The sequence below is a fragment of the Musca vetustissima genome, unplaced genomic scaffold, assembly GCF_032173495.1.
Source record: "Musca vetustissima isolate MV318-11 ecotype Yass unplaced genomic scaffold, APGP_CSIRO_Mvet_v1 utg4905, whole genome shotgun sequence".
Lineage (NCBI taxonomy): Eukaryota > Metazoa > Arthropoda > Insecta > Diptera > Muscidae > Musca > Musca vetustissima.
The window spans coordinates 95,009-121,428 of NW_026874153.1; the positions used below are offsets into that span (position 1 = coordinate 95,009).

Below are 26,420 nucleotides of genomic sequence, written 5' to 3' on the forward strand. Positions count from 1 at the left end.
TACATTTATGGGCAAATCACCACCTAATATTGTGCACTGGACCGATGCAGGTTCTCCATAGTTTAGCGGTTCTTCACCAAAATCGAAGGGGGCTATTTTGGGAGCAACTTTAAACAGGAAATAATTAAGATAAAAATGACGAATTTCAATTTCGTGAGATAATACAAGAAAATTCATACGACTTCAGACAATTTATGGGGCAAAATATTTAATTCAGCTAAGCTGAATAACAATAATTTTGCTTTAAACACATTATAACAGCTTATCCAACTATTTCCTGCAAAAAAATCTCAATTCAGCTAGAAAAAATGTAATTCAGCAAAGCTGAATAACTATAATTCGGCTTTAAACTCATTATAAGAGCTTATTCAATCACTATCTGCAAGAAAATCTAAATTCAGCTGGCAAAAAATGCAATTCAGCCGAGCTGAATAACAACAATATAGCTTTATGCCCAGTTGAAGAGCATCACAGAGTATTTCCTACTGAAAAAATTATATTCAGCTAGCAAAAAATGTAATTCAGCTGAGCTGAATAAATGTATTTATACCTCAAACATATTATAAGAGCTTCCCCAAGCAGTTCCTGCAGAAAAATATCAATTCAGCTAGCAAAAATGTTATTCAGCTGAGCTGAATATCTGCAGTTATTTCCTGCAGAAAAACTCTCAATTCAGCTGGCATAAAATGTGCCAGGTAAAACTTACAATAATCACCATTTTTATTATGGTGATGAAAAAGTAATGCAAAGATATTTTTAGTTACAATTGGCTTATTCAGCTAAGCAAAAATTAGCTGAATTGCCACTTTTGGCACAATTCAGCAAAGTAAACAGTATTCGCAAAAGGGTTATATGGTTTTAAACCCCTTAATGACATACAAATTATATGAACTGGACAGCACAATGAAGAAAGCAGAGAAAAACAAGAGAACATTTCGAGAGAGAAAAAGAGAGACAGCATAGAAGAGAATTATCAAGAGACAAGCACTCAGCAAGTGTTATTGTTAGTTATCTTAGCTAAAATATAAGAGAGTTATTATTAAATATTATTATAAACTTAAAAACTAAAAATAGAAAATAAAAAATAAATCATCTCAAATACCATTAACTGTCAAATTTGTACTATACGAAGTATAACCTGCGGCATTGCTAGCCGTACAGGTATATGTGCCTGTGTGTGAGGGTGTAGCATTCGGTATTGATAGAATACTTGATTTACTACTAATACGTTGTGTCTGCATTATTGGCTGTTGTGAACCATAACGCCAAACGTCGGCAGGACGTTCAAAACTCCAATGAATTTTAAGCGGACGATCACCTTTTTGTATTTGACATAGTAAGTCCACCGAATCACCGGTATTGATAATATCATCATAGGAAAAGGGTATAATTTGTGGTAGTACTAGAGGAGAGGATTTAAAGATGTTAATAAATTTCGCTATTCAGCTATGGGAAATCATATTCAGGAAAGGTTTTTTGTGAGGGACATTTTCGGGGAAATGTCAAGAATAATTTTGAGCGTTTAGATTGGGAATTCAGTTGATATAATCCCAATTCAGCAAGGTATTTATTACATTAAAATTATAATTGTAATATTTTCAATGCATTTGCAGCATTCTTTCGTAATTCAGCTACTACAAATGCTATTCAGCAAAGATTTTATGTATTGCGAAGATCAGAAAAATGTTAACGAATTATTTCCAATGTAAAATTTTGCGGTTTTGCCACTATTAACCCAATTCAGCAATCTTTATATTACATCAATAATATAACTAGAGCATTTTTCATGTGCTTCTAACATTTTCTAATTAATTCAGCTATTAGAAATGCAATTCAGCAACGATTTTTTTCTTTGGAACATCAAAGGATATATTTTTTATGTATTTTCAACAGTTTTTCTTTAATTCAGCAACTATAAATGCAATTCAGCAAAGATTTTATATCGTCGGAAGGTCAAAGGATATATTTGTTTATGTATTTTCAAAATTTTTCTTTAATTCAGCTACTAGAAATGTAATTCAGCAAAGGTTTAATGCAATCAAAATATAAAAATACACCCCCAAAAATGTTTTAACATATCTTAATTAACAATTCAGCTAACATAATCATAATTCAGCAAGGCGTTTTCATTGTAACATTATTGTATTACTCTCATTTAATTATCCATAGGATTATATGGAATTTTAAGGATTGCAACCAAAAATTAAAATCAAAATTAAATAATGAAAAAAATATTATAAAAAATATATTTTTAATACCATTAACAAACAACTCTGTGGTATACGAATTTTCGCCAGCCTTATTATTGGCCAGACATGTATAATTTCCCATATTTGCAGCCTTAACCGATTCGATGGTCAGCAAACTAATACGATCACCGATTTTACTTGTCAAAACACCAAGATGTGAAAACAACGGCAGATTATTGTGTAACCAACGGATTTTCAAAGGCAAGTCGCCCTTGGCCACATGGCATGTCAACTGGACACTGTCGCCCTCATTGGCCTGCTCATCAAAGCTAAAGGGGTGGATTGTGGGAAGGACTTTGGGAGGGGGGTATTCAAAAAGAGAAACGAAAAACAACAACAACAAATAATCAAAAAATTGTCTAAGAAAAATTTTATTAACCATTAACTTTAAGTTCCGCTTGATAAGAACTTTCGCCGGCTGCATTTTTAGCCGTACACGTATAAACACCACGATGATCCGCCGTAATATAATCAATATTTAAGGTACTCGATTTGGCAGACATACGACCAATAATTATTTCATACGTTCCACTAGCCAACGTTTGATTATTCAACGACCATTTAATGTCAATGGGTAAATCACCCTTCGATACGGAACATTGTATACCCACTGAATCACCGGAATTTGAGGCCTCATCGCCGAATGAAAATGGCTTCACTTGTGGTGGTACTGTGTAGATATAAAATAATCCAAAATATCGCATATTCAGCTAAGGTAAATATAATTCAGCAAGGATTTTTTTAAATGTGCAACAATAGAAAACCCTTTAATTTATATGTATCCTTCAAAATTATGCATATTTAGCTACATTTTTAGTAATTCAGCTATGAATTTTTCGATTAAATCCCAGAAATTCTTTCATTTCCATCCATATTACTGATGAAAATTATATTCAGCTAATATTTACACAATTCAGCTAACATTTTATTAGACAATTATAAATAAATACCTCGATTTAAATAAATCATCAACAAAATTAACTATTCAGCTACTTTTTATATAATTCAGCAAGAGTGTTTTTTTAATGTGGAACGATAGAAACCCGTTTAATTTAATGTACCCTTGAATCTTATGCATATTCAGCTGCATTTTTGGAAATTCAGCAATCAATTATTCGATTTAAGACTAGAAATTCTTTCATTTTTTTTCAATATCACTGTAGAAAAATTATATTCAGCTAATTTTTACACAATTCAGCTAACATTTTATTACTCAAATATGTATAAATTTCTCAAAGATAACAAAATCGTAAAGCAAATATTTTATTCAGCAATTCGAGACATAATTCAGCAAACATTTTTTAATGTAAAACGCTAGAATATCTTCAAATTTAAACATATCACCGCAAATTATTGATATTCAGCTTCTTTTTATATAATTCAGCAAATATGTTTTGTGTATTACACTAGAAAACCTTCCCATGTGTATGAATATCGAAAGAAATTCATTTTAAAACAACATTTATGTTATTCAGCAAAGATTTTTTTCTGAATTAACCTAGAAACTCCCACTTTTTCTAAAATCAGTAATGAAAATACAATTTCAGCTACGTTTTACACAATTCAGCACACATTTTTTGATGTATAATTATAGAAATACCACAAATATTCATAAATCCGCGAACAAAATTCATATTCAGCTACTTTTTATATAATTCAGCAGAGATGTTTTGATGTGTTATTAAAGAAATTTTACACAAATTACCAAAACATTAATATTAATTTGTAATCAGCTACTTTTTATGCAATTCAGCAAGCATTTCTTCAAAAATTTCATTAAATTTCAATTATTTTTTGGGATTGGGGAATTTTGGACTCAAATAAAAATTTAACAATATAAATGAAATATTTTTTTGTAAATTATTTTATATTTTCTTTTTTCTAACCATTAACCATCAATTCCGCCGACTGTTCCGCAGTCCCCGCAGCATTTGAGGCAATGCACTTAAATAGACCACGATGATTTCCATTGATGGCATCAATACTTAATGAACTCAGCTTTGGAGACATTTTTATAATACGAAAACCCGAATGTTCATTGGTAATCGGTTGACCATTCAGTGTCCAGTGCAACTGTAGTGGTAGATCACCTTTAAAAACCATACATTGGACGGCGGTACTGTCACCATAATTTGAGGGTTCATCGCCAAAGAAAAAGGGCATAACCTGGGGTGGAACTATTTGACGAAAATAAATTTTAATCGTAACAAAATTCAGCTGAATAAACAAAAATTGCTAAGTTTAATAAATAATTTTTATTATTATGTTGAAAATTCAGCTGAATATACACCCGAAATCTAATTCAGCAGGCTTTTAGTTGATGTCTTATAGGAAAAACAATCTAAGGTTATGATTTCTATCAAGTTGAATTGTATTCAGCTAACATAAGGCTTATTCAGCAACATATTAATGACTATGCAACAAGAGAAAACGCCATTTTAACGTTCTCTTGAAGAATTCGACTAAAAATTAATGTGTTTCTTTCCGTAAACCTAATTCAGCAAGTACTTTCTTTCTTATATGTGACCAATAGCTCACAATTCAGCTGCACAAAATCATATTCAGCAATAGATTTATGGCGATGGATTAAAAATCTATACTCCATTCTGACATTTTTACCCATATCTTAGTTCTTCAGTGCCATAAAACCCTATTCAGCAACCTAATCTATTAAAGAAAATTAGACATCTCTTCGTGGAAACTTTCCTTTTAATGGTACAAAAACTCAATTCAGCAAACTTTTTCTTTATTGGTTTTTATCAAAAATTCGCGATATAAAAGAAAAATAGCTCAAAATTACTTATTCCACTAATTTTAAACTTATTCAGCTGCATAAAGTCTAATTCAGCAACAATATTTTTGTGAGAAAATAAAAAATAATGTATAAATTTCACAGTTGAATACATTTTTTATCTATTCAGCTGCAGAAAATCGTACTCAGCAACACATTTTTCTTAGGAAATTGAAAAATCTTATCAATGGGAATATAATTGTTGATTTGATGGAAATTCAGCGGACAAAAATAAAAAATAAAAATTTCAACAAAATTATTCGTAATTTTTCATTTTATGATAATTCAGCTAGCCAAAATCATATTCAGCAAACTATAAATGTGCACAGAAATAATGATAACTGTATAATAATTACTTTTAAGCCAAGTTTACAGCAATTCAGCAGCATAAAATTATATTCAGCAAACAATACACCACCATTACCAGCAACAACATTAAAAAAGCACTACAATTACAAGCCTTTATTTTCCACCAACTAACCATTAACTTGTAATTCAGCAGCATATTCACTTGATCCAGCCTTGTTCGTGGCAATACACTTATAAACACCCCGATGATGCGCAGTCAGAGATTCAATATTTAAAGAACTGGTACGTTTATTTAAACGTACCACACTAAAACCTTGTTCACCATTTACAATGGGTTGGGAATTTAAGGTCCAGTGGATGTCTAAAGGGAAATCACCCTTGGGGACTACACAATTGGCACTGGCAATATCACCCACATCCGCGGCATCTTCACCAAATATAAATGGTAAGACTTGGGGTGGTACTGTTTACGAGGAGGGATGGAGTTTTTGGAAAATAAAAAAATAATACTAATTTTTGTAAAAAATTAAAAAAACTACTTTTAAAATAATTCTAAAAAATATTTCTACAAATTTATGCGTAACTGTTCCGACAAACCATTAACAATCAATTCCGTGGCATATTCCGTAGTTCCCGCCTTATTTGTGGCAATACATTTGTAGATACCCCTATGATGGGCCTCCAGGGAATCGATATTCAATGAACTGGTCCTTGCATTCATACGAAGTAAAGTAAACCCATGTTCTCCAGTTATTACCGGTGCGGAATTAAGAGTCCACAAAATCTCCAAAGGTAAATCACCCTTGGGTACCATACAGAACACCCCCGCAACTTCACCCATATTCAGGGGCTCATCACCAAAACTAAATGGTTGTATTTGTGGTGGAACTTAAGAGGGAGAGAGAGAGGAAATTTACTTATTTATTGAGAAAAAGGGTTTGGTTGAAGAAAATTCTAATTCAGCAAAGAAAAATTGTAATTCAGCAAAGGTTTTTTCATTCCTTCGAAAAAGGGAGATTCGAAAGAAGCCTCTAGCTGTTGATTTTTGTCAATTAAGCTAAGTTTTTTGATATTCAGAAAAGTAAAATATGTCACCAAAACTATATAAAACTATTTATTAATTAAGAAAAATTGTTGGGTTTAAAGAAAATCCTAATTCAGCAAAAGAAAAATGTAATTCAGCTAAGATTTTTCCAATGTTTCTTCAAAGTAAGTATCTAAAAACCCCTATAACTGTTGATTTTTATCAATTCAGCTAAGTTTTTTGCTATTCAGCAAATAAAAAACTTCACCTTATAAACAAAAATATTATAAAATTTTTTATTTCTTATAAAATATGAAGAAAATCTTAATTCAGCAAAGAAGAATGTAATTCAGCAAAGGTTATTTCAAATATTGTATTTAAAGAACCCTCTAACTTTTGATTTTTATCAATTCAGCTAAGTTTTGTGCTATTCAGCAGACTAAAAATGTCACCTTAAAAGTATTTATTATTACTTACTTCTAAAAAAATATTGGTAGGGTTGGGGAAAATCCTAATTCAGCAAAAGAAAAATGTAATTCAGCAAAGGTTTTTTCAATGTTTCAACAAATACTGAATCGAAAGAACATTCTAAGAGTGGTATTTGGCCAATTCAGCTAACATTTGTCCTATTCAGCAAATTAAAAATGTCATATTAAGGACAAAAATTGAATAAATTATCTATTTCTTAAAAAATGCTAATTCAGCAAAGGGAAACACCAATTCAGCAAAGGTTTTTTCAAAGTTTCGACAAATATAGTATCTAAAGAACCCTCTAACTCTTGATTTATGTAAATTCAGCTAAGTTTTTTGTTATTCAGCAAACTAAAAATGACACCTTAAAAACTAATATTTATATTTTGTATCTGAAAACCCCTCGAAATGTTATTGTTTGTCAATTCAGCTAATTTGTTTGCTATTCAGCAAAGTAAAAATTTCACCATAAAAACAAAGCCAGTATAATTTTAATCAAAATAGTAATCCTTTGTCAATTCAGCTACATTTTCATTATCTCAGCAAACTATAAATGTGGTCAATCGCATACACACAAACAACAACAACTCCATAACTTCTTTACAAACACCACAATATTAATACGAATGGAAGCAGTAGAAGATGAAGAATAAACACACGAACCATTAACTTCCAATTCAGCCGAATATTCACTTGACCCAGCCTTATTGGTGGCCACACATTTATATGTACCCCGATGAATTGCAGCCAATGATTCGATATTTAACGAACTTGTACGCCGATTCAATAGCATTATACTAAAATCATGTTCACCATCAACAATGGGTTTTGAATTTAAAAACCATTGGATTCTGATGGGTAAATCACCCTTGGGCACCACACAATTGATGCTGGCCACCTCACCCATATCGGCGGCATCTTCGGCAAAATTAAGGGGTAATACTTGGGGAGGTACTAAAAATCATAATAATAAAAATATTAAAAATAAAAATAATATTGAAAATCGAAATCTCTATATCTTAATTATATAATTTTTTATTTCAAATCCGCCACAAACCATTAACTTCTAAGACCGCCGAATATTCCTCAGTGCCGGCCTTATTTGAGGCAATACATTTATATGTGCCTCGATGATGGGCTTCTAAGGAATCAATATTCAAAGAACTTGTTCGGGCATTCATACGTTGCAGCATGAAACCATGCTCTCCAGTTATGACTGGAGCTGAATTCAAAGTCCAGCGTATTTCCAAAGGTAAATCGCCCTTGGAGACCATACAAAAGGCCCCAGCCATTTCTCCTGTATTGGCGGGACCATCACCAAATGTAAAGGCCTGAATTTGGGGAGGAACTTTGCAGAGGTAACAATTTTTTAGTCAAAATATGGAATTCAGCTAAAAATGTGTAATTCAGCTAATGTTTTTTCCTGATTTTCAACAATTCAGCAAAGTTTTTACTACTTGAATATTGATATTAGGGATAAATTATAACATTTCACAAAGAATTTCCTCTATTCAGCTACAATAATTTCAATTCAGCAAGGAGTTTTTGTTGTAAAAATGTTGGAAGTCATTTTTTATAATTCAGGCAATTATGCAAGGAGTTTTTGACAAGAAATTAGCTAAAGTTTTACAATATCTTCAATTTCCTATCAAATGACCCAAAATATGGAAATAATATTCAATTCAGCTAAATTTAGCAATACAACAAAGTTTTTCTTTCTGAAGTATTGATATTTCATGCAAATAACAACAATTTATGAAGTTTTGTTACAATTCAGCTACAAAATTTTCAATTCAGCAGGGTATTTAAAGATGACCTGATTAAAAGTTGAGAAAAATGTTGCTTCAAATGATGAAAACCCCCTTATTCAGCTACAATTTTCTAATCTAGCAAACTATCTGCCCAAAAACACCACATTTTCCGAATATTCAGCAAGTTTTTCGTATCATTTCATCAATTCAGCAAAGTTTTTAACTGTCTTATTTTAATAAAAAGGCTAAATTATAGTATTTTATGAAGTATTTCCTTAATTCAGCTACAAAATTCTTAATTCAGCAAAGGCAAATTTATATTTTTTGAAGCCAAATAATATTTCAATCTAAAAAGTAACCTAATTCAGCTTAATTTTTTACAATTCAGCAAGTCTGTTTATCTTACTCTTCTCCTTATTAAAATTTTATATAAATTTCTCCACCTTATTGAAGAAACCTGATAATTTTCCCTAGTAAATACCAAATTCAGCAAAGTTTTTATGTTTCAAAAATTGAATTTAACACCACATCTTTCCATAACATCCAAATTTAACACAATTCAGCTACATTTTTAACAATTCAGCTAACCATAAATGTGCGTATCACAAACAAAACAGGCATACAACAACAAAAAAAAAATCCGTTTCAAACCAAACCCAGGGTTAGTTTTTCAAAACCAAAAAATATCGTATCGCTTCAAAACAAACCATTAACTTGCAATTCCGCCGTGTATTCACTTGACCCGGCCTTATTTGTGGCAATACACCTATAAACACCGCGATGCATTGGTGCCAACGACTCAATATTCAAATAACTGGTACGTTTATTTAAACGCAAAATATTGAAATCATTTTCACCATTTACAATCGGTATGGAGTTCAGGGTCCATTTAATATCCATCGGTAAATCACCTTTGGGTACCACACACGTAGCACTGGCAATATCACCCACATCGACGGCAGCATCATTACCAAAGCTAAAGGGTAATACTTGGGGTGGTACTGTTCAGAGGTGGGTGGGGAGGAAATTATGAAATCAAATAAAAATAATAATTAACAAAAAAATTAAAATATTAACAAAAAAAAAATATTCTAAATAATTTTAAATTAAAAATATGCCACAAACCATTAACTTCTAATTCCGCCGAATACTCATTGCTACCCGCCTTATTGGAGGCAATACATTTATATGTGCCCCTGTGGTGGGCCTCTAACGAATCAATATTCAAAGAACTTGTTCGAGCATTCATGCGCAACAATGTAAAACCATGTTCACCGGTTATGACCGGTGCAGAATTTAGGGTCCATCGTATCTCCAAAGGTAAATCACCTTTGGGTACCATACAAATGGCTCCCGAAATTTCTCCAGTATTTGCAGGCTCATCACCAAAACTAAAGGCCTGAATTTGGGGTGGGACTTTACACATCAAAACGGGGGGAGAGGAGGAAGGGGGCAAAAACAAATTTAAAAATTAAATTTTACAAAAAATCTACTTAATTATTTATCTTAAAAACTATAAAAATATATGTTATTATTAACCATTAACTTCTAGGACCGTCACATATTCTGCATAACCCGCCGAATTATTGGCAATACACTTATAGGTACCACGATGATTGGCCTCTAGCGAATCTATATTCAACGAACTGGTTCGCTTGTTCATTTTGAAGATATTAAAACCATTTTCACCCGTAACAATCAAAGCGGAGTTAAGGGTCCAATAAATTTCCAGCGGTAAATCGCCCTTGGGAACCAAACAAGTTACACTGGCAACTTCACCACGATTCAGCGGTTCATCGCCAAAATCGAAGGGGGTTATTTGGGGTGGTACTAAGACGAAGGAATAAAAATTAGAAAATAAAAAAAAATCCACATTTTTTAAATTTTAATAATTTAATCAATTCAGCTAAATTTGTCTAACCTTTTAGCAATTCAGCAAAGATTTTATTTAACAATTTTTTTTTTATTTCTTTGAAATACCACATCTCAAGAAGTTTTGCAACAATTCAGCTAAAAATTCTTTATAAATCCGCTAGCCAATTAAGCGGAAATTTTTGCTACTGATAGCACTACCACGATTTTCAGTTTAAAAATCGAGAAAGGAAATTATTTTTATAATCCAAATATTTGAATTTTTGAATTTTCTCGAAGAAAACATCAATACAGCTAACGAAAACATAATTCAGCAAACAATTGTTATGCCACATATGAAGCATGATATTCAAATATTATTTTACATATATGATTTTTCCAATTCAGCTACTGTAAACCTAATTCAGCAAACGTTTTTTTTCGGTGGAAAATCTGTTAACTTTTATTAAACTTATTTCTTTGTAATTTTTGGCAATTCAGCTAAGGAAAATCAAATTCAGCAAAATATTTTTATGGAATATATAAAGGAAAATATTATATTTCGTTATATTTTTGCAATTCAGCTGAGGAAACCCTAAATCGGCAAACAAATTTTATACAAAATATGTATGGTAATATTCTAATATGGGGTTTTCTGTAATATTTTCGCAATTCGTCTAATAGAAAACTAATTCAGCAAAGGTTTTTGTGCAAAATCTATTAAATTATTAAAATTATGAAAAACAATTCAGCAAACAATTTTAATGAAATATCCACTAAAATATTTTATTTCAATGTTTTGCAATTCAGCTAAGAAAGATAAAAACAATTAAAGCAAAAACAATTTTAATGCAATTATATGTATGCAAAACATTTTTGTGAAATTTATGACGAAAATACCAAAATCCAGCACTTTTTTTGTAATATTTTCGCAATTCAGCTGAGTGAAACTTAATTCAGCAAACCATTTTTACTCAAAATATTTATGGTAATATTGTAATACGGCATTTCTCATTTATATTTCTGCAATTCAGCTATCCGAAACATAATTCGGCATACCTTTTTTCAATTTCTTTTAGATTTTTTTGGGAAAAGGTAGGAAAAATTAAAAAAAAATCAACAAAATTAAATTGAAATTCAAAACTACATCTAATTAATGTTAAAAATTCCACAAATAACCATTAATATCCAGCACGGTAACATATTCCGCATATCCCGCCGAATTATTGGCTATGCACTTATAAGTTCCACGATGATAAGCCTCCAGGGAATCAATATTCAACGAACTGGTTCGCTTGTTCATTTTAAAAATATTAAAACCATTTTCTCCCGTAACAATCAATGCCGAATTCAATGTCCAATAAATATCCATAGGCAAGTCACCCTTGGGCACCACACAAACAACACTGGCCACTTCGCCGCGATTCAATGGTTCCTCTCCGAAACTGAAGGGACTTATTTGTGGAGGAACTTGGGTGAAACGGAAATATTTATACACGAAATTTGTTATTTTCATTTAAATTATTTTTTTAGATATTTAATTTAATTCAGCAAGGTTTCACTTAGCTGAATAGCCTAATCTTTAATAATTATATAATTTAGAACCAATTTTAATTAATTATTTTCCATATGGAGCTTATTCAGTTGCCTAAAAATTCAATTCAGCTGCAATAATTGATATTTTAAGGCCCTAAAATGCTTACCTTTATTCTGACAAACAACCAAACCTATTTTTTACCAACAAACCCATGATTTATAGAAATTCGTTAAAAGCTTTTTAGAAAGAGATCCGAAAGACGATAGAGAGTGTAAGAGTGTTAGTAACATAGTAGCTTTTTTCTAAAATGTTTTAAAAGCTTCAGTAAGCTTTCCAATTTAAATAGAACACACCATTAACTTGCAGCTCCGCTGCATATTCATCTAACCCGGCCATATTAATGGCCACACAACGATATATGCCACGATGTTTATCCTGCAGTGAATCGATACTCAAATAACTGGTGCGAGCATTCATTTGCATTATCAAGAAACCATCTTGACCCGATTGTATTGGTTCCGAATTTAGTGTCCAGTGGATATTTAGCGGCAAATCACCCTTGGGTACAATACAAACCACACTCGTGACTTCGCCACGATTTAAAATTGCCTCACCAAAGCCAAAGGGACTTATTTGTGGAGGTACTGCAATAATTTTTTATATTAGAAATCTATTTTAATGTAATTCAGCAAAGCAAATTTCGATTGGATTCTATTCAGCAAAGGATTTTTGTAATCCTAAATATTCAAATTTTAGATTTCCTCACCAAAATCATCAATTCAGCTGGCGGAAATCTAATTCAGCAAAGACTTTTAATGCAAAATATGAATTATAACATTAAAATTCACGTTTATACATAAAACGTTTGCAATTCAGCTACCATAAACCTAATTCAGCAAAGGTTTTATAATGTAAAATTTAATAAAACGTAAGATAAATAGTTCCTTTGCAATATTTTTGCAATTCAGCTAACGGAAACCTAATTCAGCAAAGCTTTTTTGTGCAAAATCTGTTAAATTGAACGTAAAAATAATTACTTTGTAAAATTTTTGCAATTCAGCTACCGGATATCTAATTCAGCAAAGGTATTTGTGAAAATATATGAAGCCAAATATTATATTTCCTTAGTTTTTGTAACATTTTCACAATTCAGCTTAGGAAAACCTCATTCAGCAGACCCTTTTTATATAAGATATAAGTAGTAATATTCAAATATTTTTTTCTTTATGGTATTTTTGCAATTCAGCTAACAAAAACCTAATTCAGCGAAGGTTTTCGGCCGAAAATCTATGATAATATGAATAAAAATAATTCCTTTGTAATATTTAGCAATTCAGCTAAAAGAAACCCAATTCAGCAAGAAAAAAATTGAAATAATTTAATGAAAATAATCTACTCTATGATATACTGCACAATTTTTGCAATTCAGCCAAGGGAAAATCTAATTCAGCAAACCCTTTTTATGCAAAGTATGAATAGTAATATTCCACTATGTGTTTTGTCTATAATATTTTTGCAATTCAGCTAAGGGAAACCTAATTCAGCAAACGGTTTATGTACTATATGAATGCTAGTACATTATTTTGTTATTCTTTGCAATAGTTTTGCAATTCAGCTAAGGGAAATCTAATTCAGCAAACGATTTTTGTGGACCAAATTGAATGAAAATACTGAAATTTATTTTTTTAAATATTGCAATTATTATTTATTTTCATTTAGCTCAGAAAAAATAAACAAAGTAATTATTTTTATTCGCAATTTAACAAACCATATTTGTTGATATTATGTTCAAATTTAAATAGAAAATAATTTCTTTGAAATATTTTCAAAATTCAGCAAACTATTTATATATTATAATAATTTAAAACTATAATGATTTATTATAATTTTTCGCAATTCAGCCAAGGGAAACTTAATTCAGCAAAGGATTTTTGTCGTTAAAATATTTAAATGTCAATATAAATTAAATTCTTTGATATATTTTTGCAATTCAGCTAAGGGAAACCTAATTCAGCAAGGGTTTTTTTGTAGAAATATTAAAAAAGTTAATTTATGTTAATTTATGAAAACTAATTCAGCAATTGATTTTTGTGAACAGAATTTAAGAAAAATGTTATAATTTATTTGTTTCATTAACATTTTTGCTCTTCAGCTATTGGAAATGCAATACAGCAAACAATTTATTTAAAATTTCACGGTTAAAAAAAACAAAACAAACAAAATTGTGTGTATGTATTCACAAAATTATTCCCAACACCCTAGTATTTTTTGGTTAGCTTCTATAGTGTATAAAATAGATTTTTGGGTTAAAGAAGACATCAAGGATTAGTAAAACATTTGTACCGCAGGCAATACTACAGAGAGAATGTGTGAGAAAAGTATTTTCTTTGTGAGTCTACAAGTATCGAAAACCCACCATATACTTGTAATTCCGCCGCATGTTCAGCTAAACCAGCCACATTAACGGCAATACAACGATAAATACCACGATGTTTGGCCTCCAAGGAGTCAATGCTTAAATAGCTAGTGCGAGCATTCATTTTGATAACCGTAAAACCATCCTGACCCGATGTTATGGGTTCCGAATTTAAGGTCCAGTGGATGGTCAGAGGTAAATCACCCTTCAACACAACACATGTGGTGCTGAAAACATCACCCATATTATAGACCTCATCGCCAAAATTAAAGGCAAGGACTTGGGGTGGGACTGTGGCAAAGAGGGGGAAGATTTTTGTAATAAAAAAAAAATTTAAAATAAAAAGAAATAAAGAAATAATAAATCTAAAAAATAATCTCTTAAAATTATTTTAATATTTTTGTTTTGCCTTTCTAACCATTAACATGTAATTCCGCCGAGTATGTGGTATCACCAGCCTTATTATTGGCAATACACTGATACACCCCACGATGTTTACTTTCCAAGGCCATAATATTCAAACTACTTGTCCTTGGATTCATACGCATCAAAGTGAAACCATCCTCACCACTGACAATGGGTTGTGAGTTCAGGGTCCAATAGATATTCAATGGCAAATCACCTTTCATAACCATACATTGGGCCCCAAACATATCACCCACATTCATGGGCTCATCACCAAAAAAGAAGGGCATAATCTGGGGAGGGACTGGGATCCAACAAAAAAAAATTATTTGAAATCACAATAATAATAAATTCTAAAACAAAAAAATGTATTTATTATCCTTTCAAAATACCATTAACTTTCAACTCGGAAGCATAGAACGTCGACCCCGCCTTATTTTCGGCAATACATTTAAATACCCCACGATGATATTCCGCCACACTTGGTATATTTAAAACACTTGTTTTGGCGGAGAGTTTTAGTATTGTAATACCCTCTTCATTGTTGATAAGGGGCCGTGAATTTAAGGTCTACTTGATGTTAATGGGTATATCGCCTTTTTGTATCATACATTGTATGCCGGTACTTTCACCGGTATTGACGGGCTCATCACCGAAGGAAAAGGGCATAATTTGCGGTGGCACTAATTTTTTAAGACATTAAGGGATTTTCAATAACAAATTTTAAGATTTTCATTAAAAAATTAAATGTGGAATTGAATTTTGAACTTTTCCGCAGAGAAATTCCGGGAAACTTTCAGCTCGAAGGACCAAATAAGTGAAAGAAGATCTCTGCTCAAAAGAACTACTGCAGAAAATTGTAATTGAAGAATTTCAAGAGCCTGAAGGACCAAAAATCTGAATAATATCTCTCTTCAAACGAAGTACCGCAAATCAGTATCTTAAGTAACCAGGAGATGAGTAACGTGAAATAAATTCACATATAAAATATTTCCTCAAACATTTTATAGAAACGCAAACTAATCGAAAGAAATAACAATTTATGTCGAAGGACCAAAACCGCCTTGTAAAATATTTATTCAAATTAATTATTAATTCAATCAAAAAATCGAAAGAACAAAGATCAATAATAATTCAAATAGGTTTTCTAATTTCTTTACCATAATTTTAAAGTCTACTCCAAAAATATATTTTATGTCCTAAAGAAATATTGAAGGACCAAAGCTTTATATATTTTAATTTCTCAACCTAATCAAAGGACTAAATTACAAGAAAAAGAACAACAATTTTTTTTTCATTTATTCTAAAACCAACTAATAGACGCGCTACAAATTATATCGAAGAGTCGCTTCGGAATGAACTAGTTCAATGTAACTATTCAGCGAAAGGAACCCATCGATACTAGTTCCAGTTCTGTAATACATCTTCTTCATTTTGTTTCAACAGTCAAAGGACCAACACTTTATATTTTTTTAATTTATCAACCTTGAATGAATGAACTAGTTAATAAAAACTATTCTGCAAACGGAACCATCCGTACTAATTCCCGCTTTTTCATACATCATGCTCCCTTTAGTTCCAATAGTCGAACGATCAAAAAATTATATGTTTATTATTCCCCAACCCGATCGGAGGGCCAAACTAAAATAAACCCCCTATTTCATCTAAAAAAAAATTCTAGAAAATCCAACTAATCATTCCGATAAAAAAAAACAACAGCGAGAATATATTTTAAACTTCTTCTAAAAATCTATTGTTTAAACCAACTAATCCGTGCTCTACAACTTAGCATCGAAGTGTCATTCCATAACGAACTAGTTCAAAAAAGGCCCCAAGGTAATTTCGGAAGGTATAGTTCATAGGAACTGTTCCTCAAAAGGAACGAACGGTTTTAGGTGTGGTTCTGCAGCAAATCGAAAAACAAAAGATTGAAGTCGAAGGACCAAATTTGAATGTAAACCTTTTTTATCTTTAAATATCATTTTGGGTCATTTTCTAAAGAAATGGTTCAAAAGAACTATACTGCAAAAGGGACCTATCGGTTCTAGTTCCGATTATTCTGTGCTCTCGAGCAATTAGTTTCTTTAGATTAAATAATGTCTTTAGATGTTGCCGTTCATTAAACGGATTTACTGACGTGGATGAAGAAACTCCTGTTGTAGAGCGGAAAGAAAAGGTTAAACCCTTCCGGGACGAAGGACTAAAAAAATTCAGGAAATAAATGCTACAATAAAAATCAGCAGAAACCAAGACAAAGATTTTTTTTATTTTGCATCGAAGAACCAAATTTATGGTCGAAGGACCATAAGAAATTCGTAATTTAAAAAAAAAAAACTTAATTATCGGCATTTTTTCGAATCGAAGGACCATAACTATTTTTCCTTTAGTTTATCTACTAAGACCAAGTCGAAGGACCAAAACATTTATAATAAATATTATATTAAAAAATATGCAATTATCTACATTTTTCTGTTGAATCGAAGAACAAAATTTCAAATGAAAACAGATTTTTATCCCATTTTTTAGTTTACCTACTAAAACCAAGTCGAAGATCCAAAATATTTAAAAATCTGAATTATTCTATCAAATCGAAGGACCAATAAAATTACAAAATAAATCGTCAGATTTATGTTACTTTTTAGCAGTTAACCTGAATCAAAAAAATATTCTAAATACTGAATTCAAAAATCGAATCGAAAAAAAGAATTTAATTTACCTAGAGTAGAAGGACCAAACATTTATTCTAAATATTTCATTCAAAAAATTTTAAAATTTTATTGATTTCAAGCGAATCGAAGGACCAACTATAATTTCAACTATTTTATATATTTACCTACTAAAACCAAATCGAATGACCACAAAATTTATTCCAAATATTAGAAATATAATATTTTACAATTTTGTTTGAATTTGAACTCTCAGATATCGTGGGGGAGATTTTGGTGGGATTAAAATAAAAATCAAAGAAAAACTCAAAAAGAATTATTTCAAAACAATTTTAGAAAATAGAAAAACTTCTTTAACCATTCACAGCCAACATGGCCCACTGGGTGGTTACCCCAGCATTGTTGGTGGCCACACATGTATAATTTCCAGCATGGCGTGCTCGTACCGATTCTATACTCAGAACACTAATGCGTTGACTGGTGCGGGTCACTACCACGCCATCATTGCTAAAGACCCGACCTCCATTACGAGTCCAATATATATCCATGGGTAAATCACCCTTATTGACAGTGCAATAAGCCGAAACCATGTCCATTTCATTGATATCCTCCTCACCAAAATTAAAGGGCATAATTTGGGGTAAAACTTGTTTTGCGGAGAGGAGTGAGGGAAGAAAAACAAAGTTTTATTCTCACTAATAAAAAAAACTAAAGAAGTAACTGAAGTTGGAAAATCTAATGTTTTTTTAATTCTAGTGTTGCCAACCATTAACTCTCAACATGGCCGAGGCCGTTGTTACACCACCACTATTTGTGGCCACACAAGTATAGTTGCCAGCATGCCTAGCCCTCACCGATTCAATACTCAAAACACTTAAACGTTGATTATTGCGCATTACCACCAAACCATCATTGGTATAAATGCGTCCGCCATTACGAGTCCAATAAATATCCAAAGGCAGATCACCTTTATTTACAGTACACGATGTTGAGACCATGTCCAGCTCATTGACACTCTCCTCACCAAAATCAAAGGGCACAATTTGTGGTAATACTTCAGGGGGGAAAAGGGGAATTCAAAACAAGAATAAAAATAAAACAAAAATAACTTCAAAACTATTTTCAATTCTAATCAAAAATTACAAAGGAAAGTATTTCGATTTCAAAACTTAACCATTCACTCTTAAAAACGCCCAATGTTTGGTAACCCCGGCATTATTTGTTGCCACACAGCTATAATTTCCCGCATGTCTGGCCCTTACCGATTCAATACTCAAAACACTCATTCGTTGACTTGTTTTGGTCACGATCAAACCATCATTGGTATAAATACGACCACCATTCCGTGTCCAATGGATATCCAATGGCAGATCACCTTTATTGACGGTACACGAAGCCGATACCATATCCAATTCATTAACACTCTCCTCACCAAAATCAAAGGGTACAATTTGGGGCAATACTGAATTGCAATTGGGGAAAAAGGGTGACAAAGAGACATTAAAATCAAAATCGATTAAGAAAAATATAAAAAACTACAACAAAAAATGTTTTCTATAAAAAACCCTTATTCTCTTCACCATTAACTCTTAATTCCGCAGTGTGATAGGCCACTCCGGCTGCATTGCGCGCCACACAGGTATAATTTGCCCTATGACGAGCATGTACCGATTCAATGCTCAACATACTAATACGCTGTGTGGTCTTTGTTATCAAAATACCATCATTGGTCATGAGACGACCAACACCCAAGCTGGGATCTGGTGCTGTGGTCCAATATAAATCCAAGGGAGTATCACCCTTATTCACGGTACATGTGGCCGATACCATATCATTCATATTGATAATATCGGAACCGAAATCAAATGCAACTATTTGTGGTGGTACTAATAGTGGCAGAAGTTAAGAGAGGTAGAAGAATTATTTTAAAATATAATTTTCAAAATATTGGAACTAAAGAACCCTAAATAATATATATACCACCTACCTCAATACGATGTTAAAGAGAGGAAAAATTAAGGTTTTTAGGCCAATTACTGTAGAAAGAACTTCCGGAAATTTAGATTATTTTCAACACTTCTAACAGCAAAATAAATTTTCAAAATGTGGAACTCAAGACCCTTAAAAATAAGTACAAAAATCAGAAAATATTTTAAATAACACGTGAGCTTTTGGAAACCACTCACAGAGCTTTTGCAAAAAGAGAATTATACCTGTATCGGATTTTTAAAATTTGAAAGCATTAAAAATATTTTATTTTGCTTCTTGATAGTCCATTTGACTATCCTTAGCATTTTTTGTTAATAAATAATGGTGTTAAATAAATATAATAGCAAAGTAAACGCAATTTTTTACCAATAGAATCTACCAATGCTGCCCTAGAAGTCTCAAGAGGACGCTATATGTTAGTACACGAATGGATCACCTCATAACATAGTCTACATGCAATTCGAAAGCATACTACAACCATTCCAAGTTTATAAATAATAAATTTGAATACATTATAATATTTCCTCGAAATACTGAATATTCATCTGAGAACATGAAAGAACATATATAAGTCATAATAATGAACAATATATAAATACAAACTAGATCTCTCAAAGGACCAAATACTAAAAATTAAAATATGAAAAGAGGAGAACAAATATAAATGTGTGTCACACAACAAACTGAACTTCAAGGAAAAAAGAGAAAAACGGATTTTTGGCGCCCAACGTTAATTTTTTAATAATTTCCCCGAAATTCTGAATATGAATCTGTGATCATGAAATAACAGATATAAGTCATAATTATGATCAATATATAAATATAAATATATAACATAGAATAAGACAAAAATAGGAATATGATGAGATAGCGCCGCCTATACAACAATGGTAACACTAAATAAGTAAAAGATCCCAACCAATGAAAAAAATTCAAAAAGGCGTTGTTTCTAGGCAATGATAGATGGCAACCCCATCACATAGGACAGGCTACAGCAGACCAATATTCTACTTAGCTGGAATAAAAACAATGATCTCATCGGATAAGATGACGATGCTGTATGCTCCCAAGAGGAGTAACAGGAGAATAAGAAAATTGCCTACATTTGTGAGAACTTCCTCAAACGACCAAATTCCGGTACATAAAGATTTTTATCGTATTTAATAGGCTCTGGAAATACATATATAAAAATGGCGCCCAACATTGACTGAAATATATATTTCAATGCCAAAAATGCATTGTTGAGATTGCTATCAAATATTATTCGATCGAAGGACAAAAATATGACAACCTAAAATTAATAGCCTCCGGATGGCGTCCAATGTTACCTAACATTTCAATATTAAATATTCCTTTGGAGATCGATAAAAATATATATATTTGCCTAAAGGACCAAAACATAATTTGAAAATGATTTTATCGCAATAAATCTCCTCTGAAGACCGATAACAGTAGAAGCCAAATATAAAATATACATTTTTGATACCTCTATCAAATACTTTTACCCCGAAAGACCAGAACATAATCACCTAAAATACAAACATCTAAAAATCATTTGCTTTTTATCACAGTACTGAAGACACACATAAGAAAATGGCGCCCAACGTTACCTAAAATGCAATTATTTCTGTATAAATATTAATTAATGAGACCACTATGAAACATGATCACCTAAAATAGAAAATTAAAAAAATCAAATTATTTTATGCCAATTTATAGGCTCTAAAGTGGCATATAAGAAAATGGCGCCCAACGTTACCACAAGTGCGTCTATTTCAGTGCTAAATATTATTTTTCGATGCTACTATAACTGACATAAAATTAAATGGATAAAATAATCATGAAAGTGGCGCCCAACGTTGATAGGTAACAACATGTTTAGTTGTGTGGAAAACAAATAGTTTGAGATGTTCGGATCATTTTTCTAGGTCCTTTAAGAATATATGCGCTGATTTTTATGTACAATTTCCAACTTCCTCTAATGGAATTTTAATTTAAGCATATTGCATAAAATCAATACAAATTTGGTCAATATATACGAAATAAACCCGAAATTAATTGAAAATCGGCTGGATTTCGCTTACCGATCAAAATTTTGAATATGTGATTTGAACGTCAATGAAGTTTAGAAAATTAGCTGAATTATTAGAAAAATTGGCGATGAAAATAAAAATCGATAGTATGTTATGGATGATTTATTTCCCAAATTCGATCAAATTTCGAAGATGATTTATAAATTATCGTTTGATATAAAAGGGAAATCAGATTGCCGAAAATGGCGCTCAACGTAAAACATATTAAAATGTTATTTCCTTTTTGGACAATATATCGATTTTCTGACAGCATTGGAAACATTATTTGGCAAATTTTAATGTAATAAAAATATTCGATTTAAAATCTCATAAAAATTGTTAAAATAAATCGTTTATATGTGATATAAAACGACAATTTCCATTCTGCAATAATATCAGCATTTTTTGCAGTCTATTTTGGCTGATGATGACAAACATAAGTTCTTAAAGATAAACAAATTTCCCCCATTTATTAAAAATTATTTTCGTAGAACAATATTCAGTTGATAGTAGCACATAAATTTCGTATATTTAAACAACCTATAAGTGAAAGTTTTTACGCAGATATCAGAGGAATGAAATATAACCAACGATGATTTACGGCGTTACCCTTTTTGGTATTTGTTTTTTTTTTTTATATCGAGACCCTAACTGTTCTGGTGGCTTTGAAAAATATTCACATGCGAGAATTGGGATTTGTGGAGATGAGGTTACAGGAAGACAATTTTATGGAATTATATTTCAGCTATTAGGACCTCGCAGGACGTCGAATTTCGATTCAGTTCTCAACACAATATTTTTTACTTCCAAAGACAGTATTTTATGTGTCTCGGACTTTTTAAGGTTATTATCGACAGTAAATTACATTTCAGTTAATAAACCACAGGACCTCGAACTTCGTTGCAGTTGAAGATTTAGTATCTGAAATATTTTTCTCGACTTCAAAGGCCATATTTAAATGCGTTTCGTTCTCTTTATAGTTTTTACCGATATTAAACTGAAATATAATTCCTCAAATTATTTTTCCTGTACAAAAGCGGACTGACATTAGACCAGTGATGGGCGAGCACATACAATAATACACAGTATTACCTTCAGACGTCCTGGACTTCGCCGGGCCCATATTTGCATAAAAGGTCTTCCAAATATCTTCTTTCTATTCCTTCGATTTTTTTTCTATTAATTTCTTCAAGAAAAATTGTGCACTATTTGTGGCGCCCAACACTTCTTGCGAACCCAATTATCTCTCATGTCATTATTTCCAAGAGACCCCAGTAGATTTTATTTTCAGTTTTAAAAATTTTGTGGGTCAACATTTGTCTATTGCAATGTGACCTGATAATTGAAACATTGAAAAACTTACCCATAACTTGAACTTCGAGGGAGCCGCGAGCAGAATAACCTTCAGCATTTTTGGCAACACAGGTGTAGGTGGCCTGATCCGAGTTACGTTCAACATTTTCGATGATCAAGGTGCCATTGGGGAATACCTTTTGTTTGCGATTAATTGGCAGGGCACGGTTGTCTGGCGGGATGGAAAGAAGGTACAAAAATGTGATTAGTAAATAAAATATGTTAATAATACAATAGAGATCGGTTATAACGACACCGCAAAAGTTCCGAATAAAATACTGATAGTTTTTTACGATCGAAATCCAAAAGCGACAAAGGTTTTCCTTTTAATAAACCGCAAAAATGGAAGAAAATTTATATTTTTTTTGATCATCATTTTAACCTATCTCGTCTGTTGTTCTTTTTAATTTAAAATAAAATTTTATTTTTGTTGCCCACTTACCTCTTTCCCATACAATCGAATCGATTGGATAACCAGCAACGGGGCATGTCACAACCAAAGTGTCACCAGCAACAATAGCTTTCTTTTCCATTTGACGAATATAGGGTAAACCGTATACATTCAATTTGGCCGAGTGTTCAGCAATGCCGACCTTGCTCTTAGCCATACACTTATAGAGACCACCATCATTTGATTGGACCGAAGTAATATTCAAATACGATACAACATCTCCATTTACGGTAACATATTGTCCAACTTGATAACGATCATTGTTTGCAATCTTTTTGCCATCCAATTCCCAGGAGATTTCAGGTGTTGGATTACCACCGGCAACACACTTCAAGAATACACTTGGTCCAGGTTCCATGGTTTCTTCTTGGAAAGCTTGACGAATGACGGGAGGATCAAAACGGCCACCCAATTTCAATTCAGCACTAGCCTCAGCCGATTCCTGGTCATTGCGTACAAAACATTGATACATGCCTTTGTCTTCTTTCTTGACAGATTCAATGCGTAGAACGGGATCAGAGTGACCAATAGCTTTGCCATCCTTTAACCAGCTAATTGTCTTAATGGGATTACCACTGTACTGGCAGGTGAAAACAGCAGGACGTCCGAAATCAACAGTTTGTGTGGGAGGATCAATTTTGGCGGATAATGGTGCGGTAACAGTCAAGACAGTTTCAACAGATTCACCACCCACTGAGTTATTAACAACACACAAATATTTTCCGGAATCATCGACGACAGCATCCTTGATAATCAAAGTTCCCGATACTTGTTTGACGCGATCATTCAATACAACAGCCTGTTTGCGGGTGGTACCTTCAATGAATTTATACCATCTGTAAAATGGGGGAAAAATAAAATATTAATTCTCATATTAGTTTTCAAGAGTTGGAGTACAAAAAATGATCTTGAAATATGTTTGGATATGAAATGCTAGCGTGTAAAATTTTGTCAAACTTTTGAAAGCACATTGAAATGTAATGGCATGAAAAGCTTGGAAGTTCAAGCATGAACAAAACAAATAAAAAAATCAATTGGAATCGTATACCAAGCAGCAGATGCATACTTACCATTAAAAGCTTTGAAGCTTTATGGCCGATTTCACAATAACGAATGAAAGCTTTCATGAACTTTCATTTGACATTGTGAATGGTCTTCATACTTACCTGAAAATTTCTGCAAGCTTAAATTCGATTTCTATAGCATTTCATAACATTTTCATATTTCAAAATCATATTTTTATTAATTCAGGAGACCTAACAGACCCTAATGGAGAAACTCTACCTAAAATGGAACATCAACACAACCTAAATCATATTCAGATTCATGAAATCCGTCAGCTATAACAAAAAACCCAAAGAATATAAAATTTACATATTTTCTAAAACTCCAAAAGCTTCGATGGGCTAAATGGCTCTTTTATACACCATAAAGCTTTTATTCGAAATGTTAAGAGGCAATTTTATAAATTGAAAGCTAGGAGTAAAGCTATCTCGAGAAACCTCAGGTATATTAAAAAATACATTTTTCAAAAGCTCCAAAAGTCGGCAGAACTAAAGGAAATCCTCTTTTTAAAATTTCTAAAATTCGATGGACCCTTTAAGTATGCAATATCGATGCTTTTATTAATACTAGATGATATTTTAGGTATGTAAAACTTTCTTAAAAACCTTTTTGAATTATTAAGGCCTTTGCGCTTTGGGGATATTCTGAATAATTTTTTCAAAAGCTGCAATAGTCGGTGGGTTTAAATTAATACATGTTTTTAGAAGCTATTAGTTTCTTCAAACGATACCTTTAATTACAAAACTTTTTATTTGTGTATGTTAAAACTTTCATCAAAGCTTTATTGTTTATTAAAGAAAGCTTTAGGGTATTTTTATGTTTATTTTTAAATAAACATTTATGACGACGTAATATTTGTTTCACTATTCAAAATGTTCCTCAATCCCATTATGTAATTGAATAAAAGCTTTAAAGCTCTTTGGCCATTAATGGAATACTAAAATTATTTAATATGTAAGAAGTTTTCAGCTACACTCCGATGGTTTTAAGGCTTTACATTATAATAAAGCTTGAAAGCTCTGTGGCTGGTTTCTATTATTGTAAATGGGTTGCCGATTTTGCTTTATTTCGCTTTTAAGAGCTATCAAATGTTTGGGTTTTTATGTTTTAAATATTTTAAAAAAATCTTGAAAGCTCTATATATACAATTTTTCATTGTAATCGTCATGAAATATATTGTTAAGTAAAAATTTCAAAAAAAAACTTTATAATGGTCACTAAAGCTTGAAAGCTTTATTGCAGGTATTATTAATGTGATATGCATTTATTTATAAGATCGTTAAAGCTTTACAGATTGATTAAATTTTAGCTCAGTGGAAACAAATTTATATGTGTAACCTCAAAAATTATCCAAAGTCTGGAACAAGTTATCTCTCAATCAAAATTATTGTAATTATACCTATACACCGGCACTGGAAAAGCTTGTCCCGGGCAATGGCCCACAAATGTCTCACCCAAGGGCACGTCATTGATTTCAATACTTTTCGAAGCAACTCGGGGCTTGACATGGCCCACAGGTTCTATAAAAAGTTTAACAATTTTATGAATAACATGAAAATTAACTCAGGATATTCCGAATATTGAAAACTGCCCAAAAAGCTTTCATATTTTCCCCTAACGAAAAAAATCGTAAAGTCTACAATACCTAAATGCTGGCATTGGATAGGCTTGAGCTTGACATAAAATGGCAAAACTATCACCCGATGCCATGGTATGTTCTTGCAAACGATCACCGGATACGCGGGGACCCACACTGCCAATGGGTTCTGGAATCATTACAAAAATATGTTTTTAATATATTCTATTTAATATTTAAAATTTCTGAGTAAACTGCCTGAATGTGGATTATATATATATATATATATATTTTATAAAAAATAAAACTATTTTTTTTATAATTTTATACCTGAAAACCGGTGTTGGATAAGCCTGGCCCATACAAACAATGGCCATGCTATCACCGGAATTCCTGGTCATTTCCTGTAAACGGCCACCAGTTATTTTGGGACCAACACTGCCC

The 26,420-nt window shown here is 31.9% G+C and overlaps 1 protein-coding gene across 1 annotated transcript in view; it reads right to left on the reverse strand.

Moving 5' to 3' along the window:
• Positions 1-26,420, reverse strand: part of LOC133331161 (cell adhesion molecule Dscam2-like) — a gene marked incomplete at its 5' end in the record, with an annotated part of 125,867 nt that overhangs the window by 66,135 nt on the left and 33,312 nt on the right. Inside the window, 3 exons of the mRNA XM_061539560.1 lie at positions 14,400-14,690; positions 22,895-23,056; positions 23,327-24,171. Of these exons, the coding sequence (XP_061395544.1) occupies positions 14,400-14,690; positions 22,895-23,056; positions 23,327-24,171 (1,298 nt within the window). The remainder of the gene's footprint in view (positions 1-14,399; positions 14,691-22,894; positions 23,057-23,326; positions 24,172-26,420) is intronic.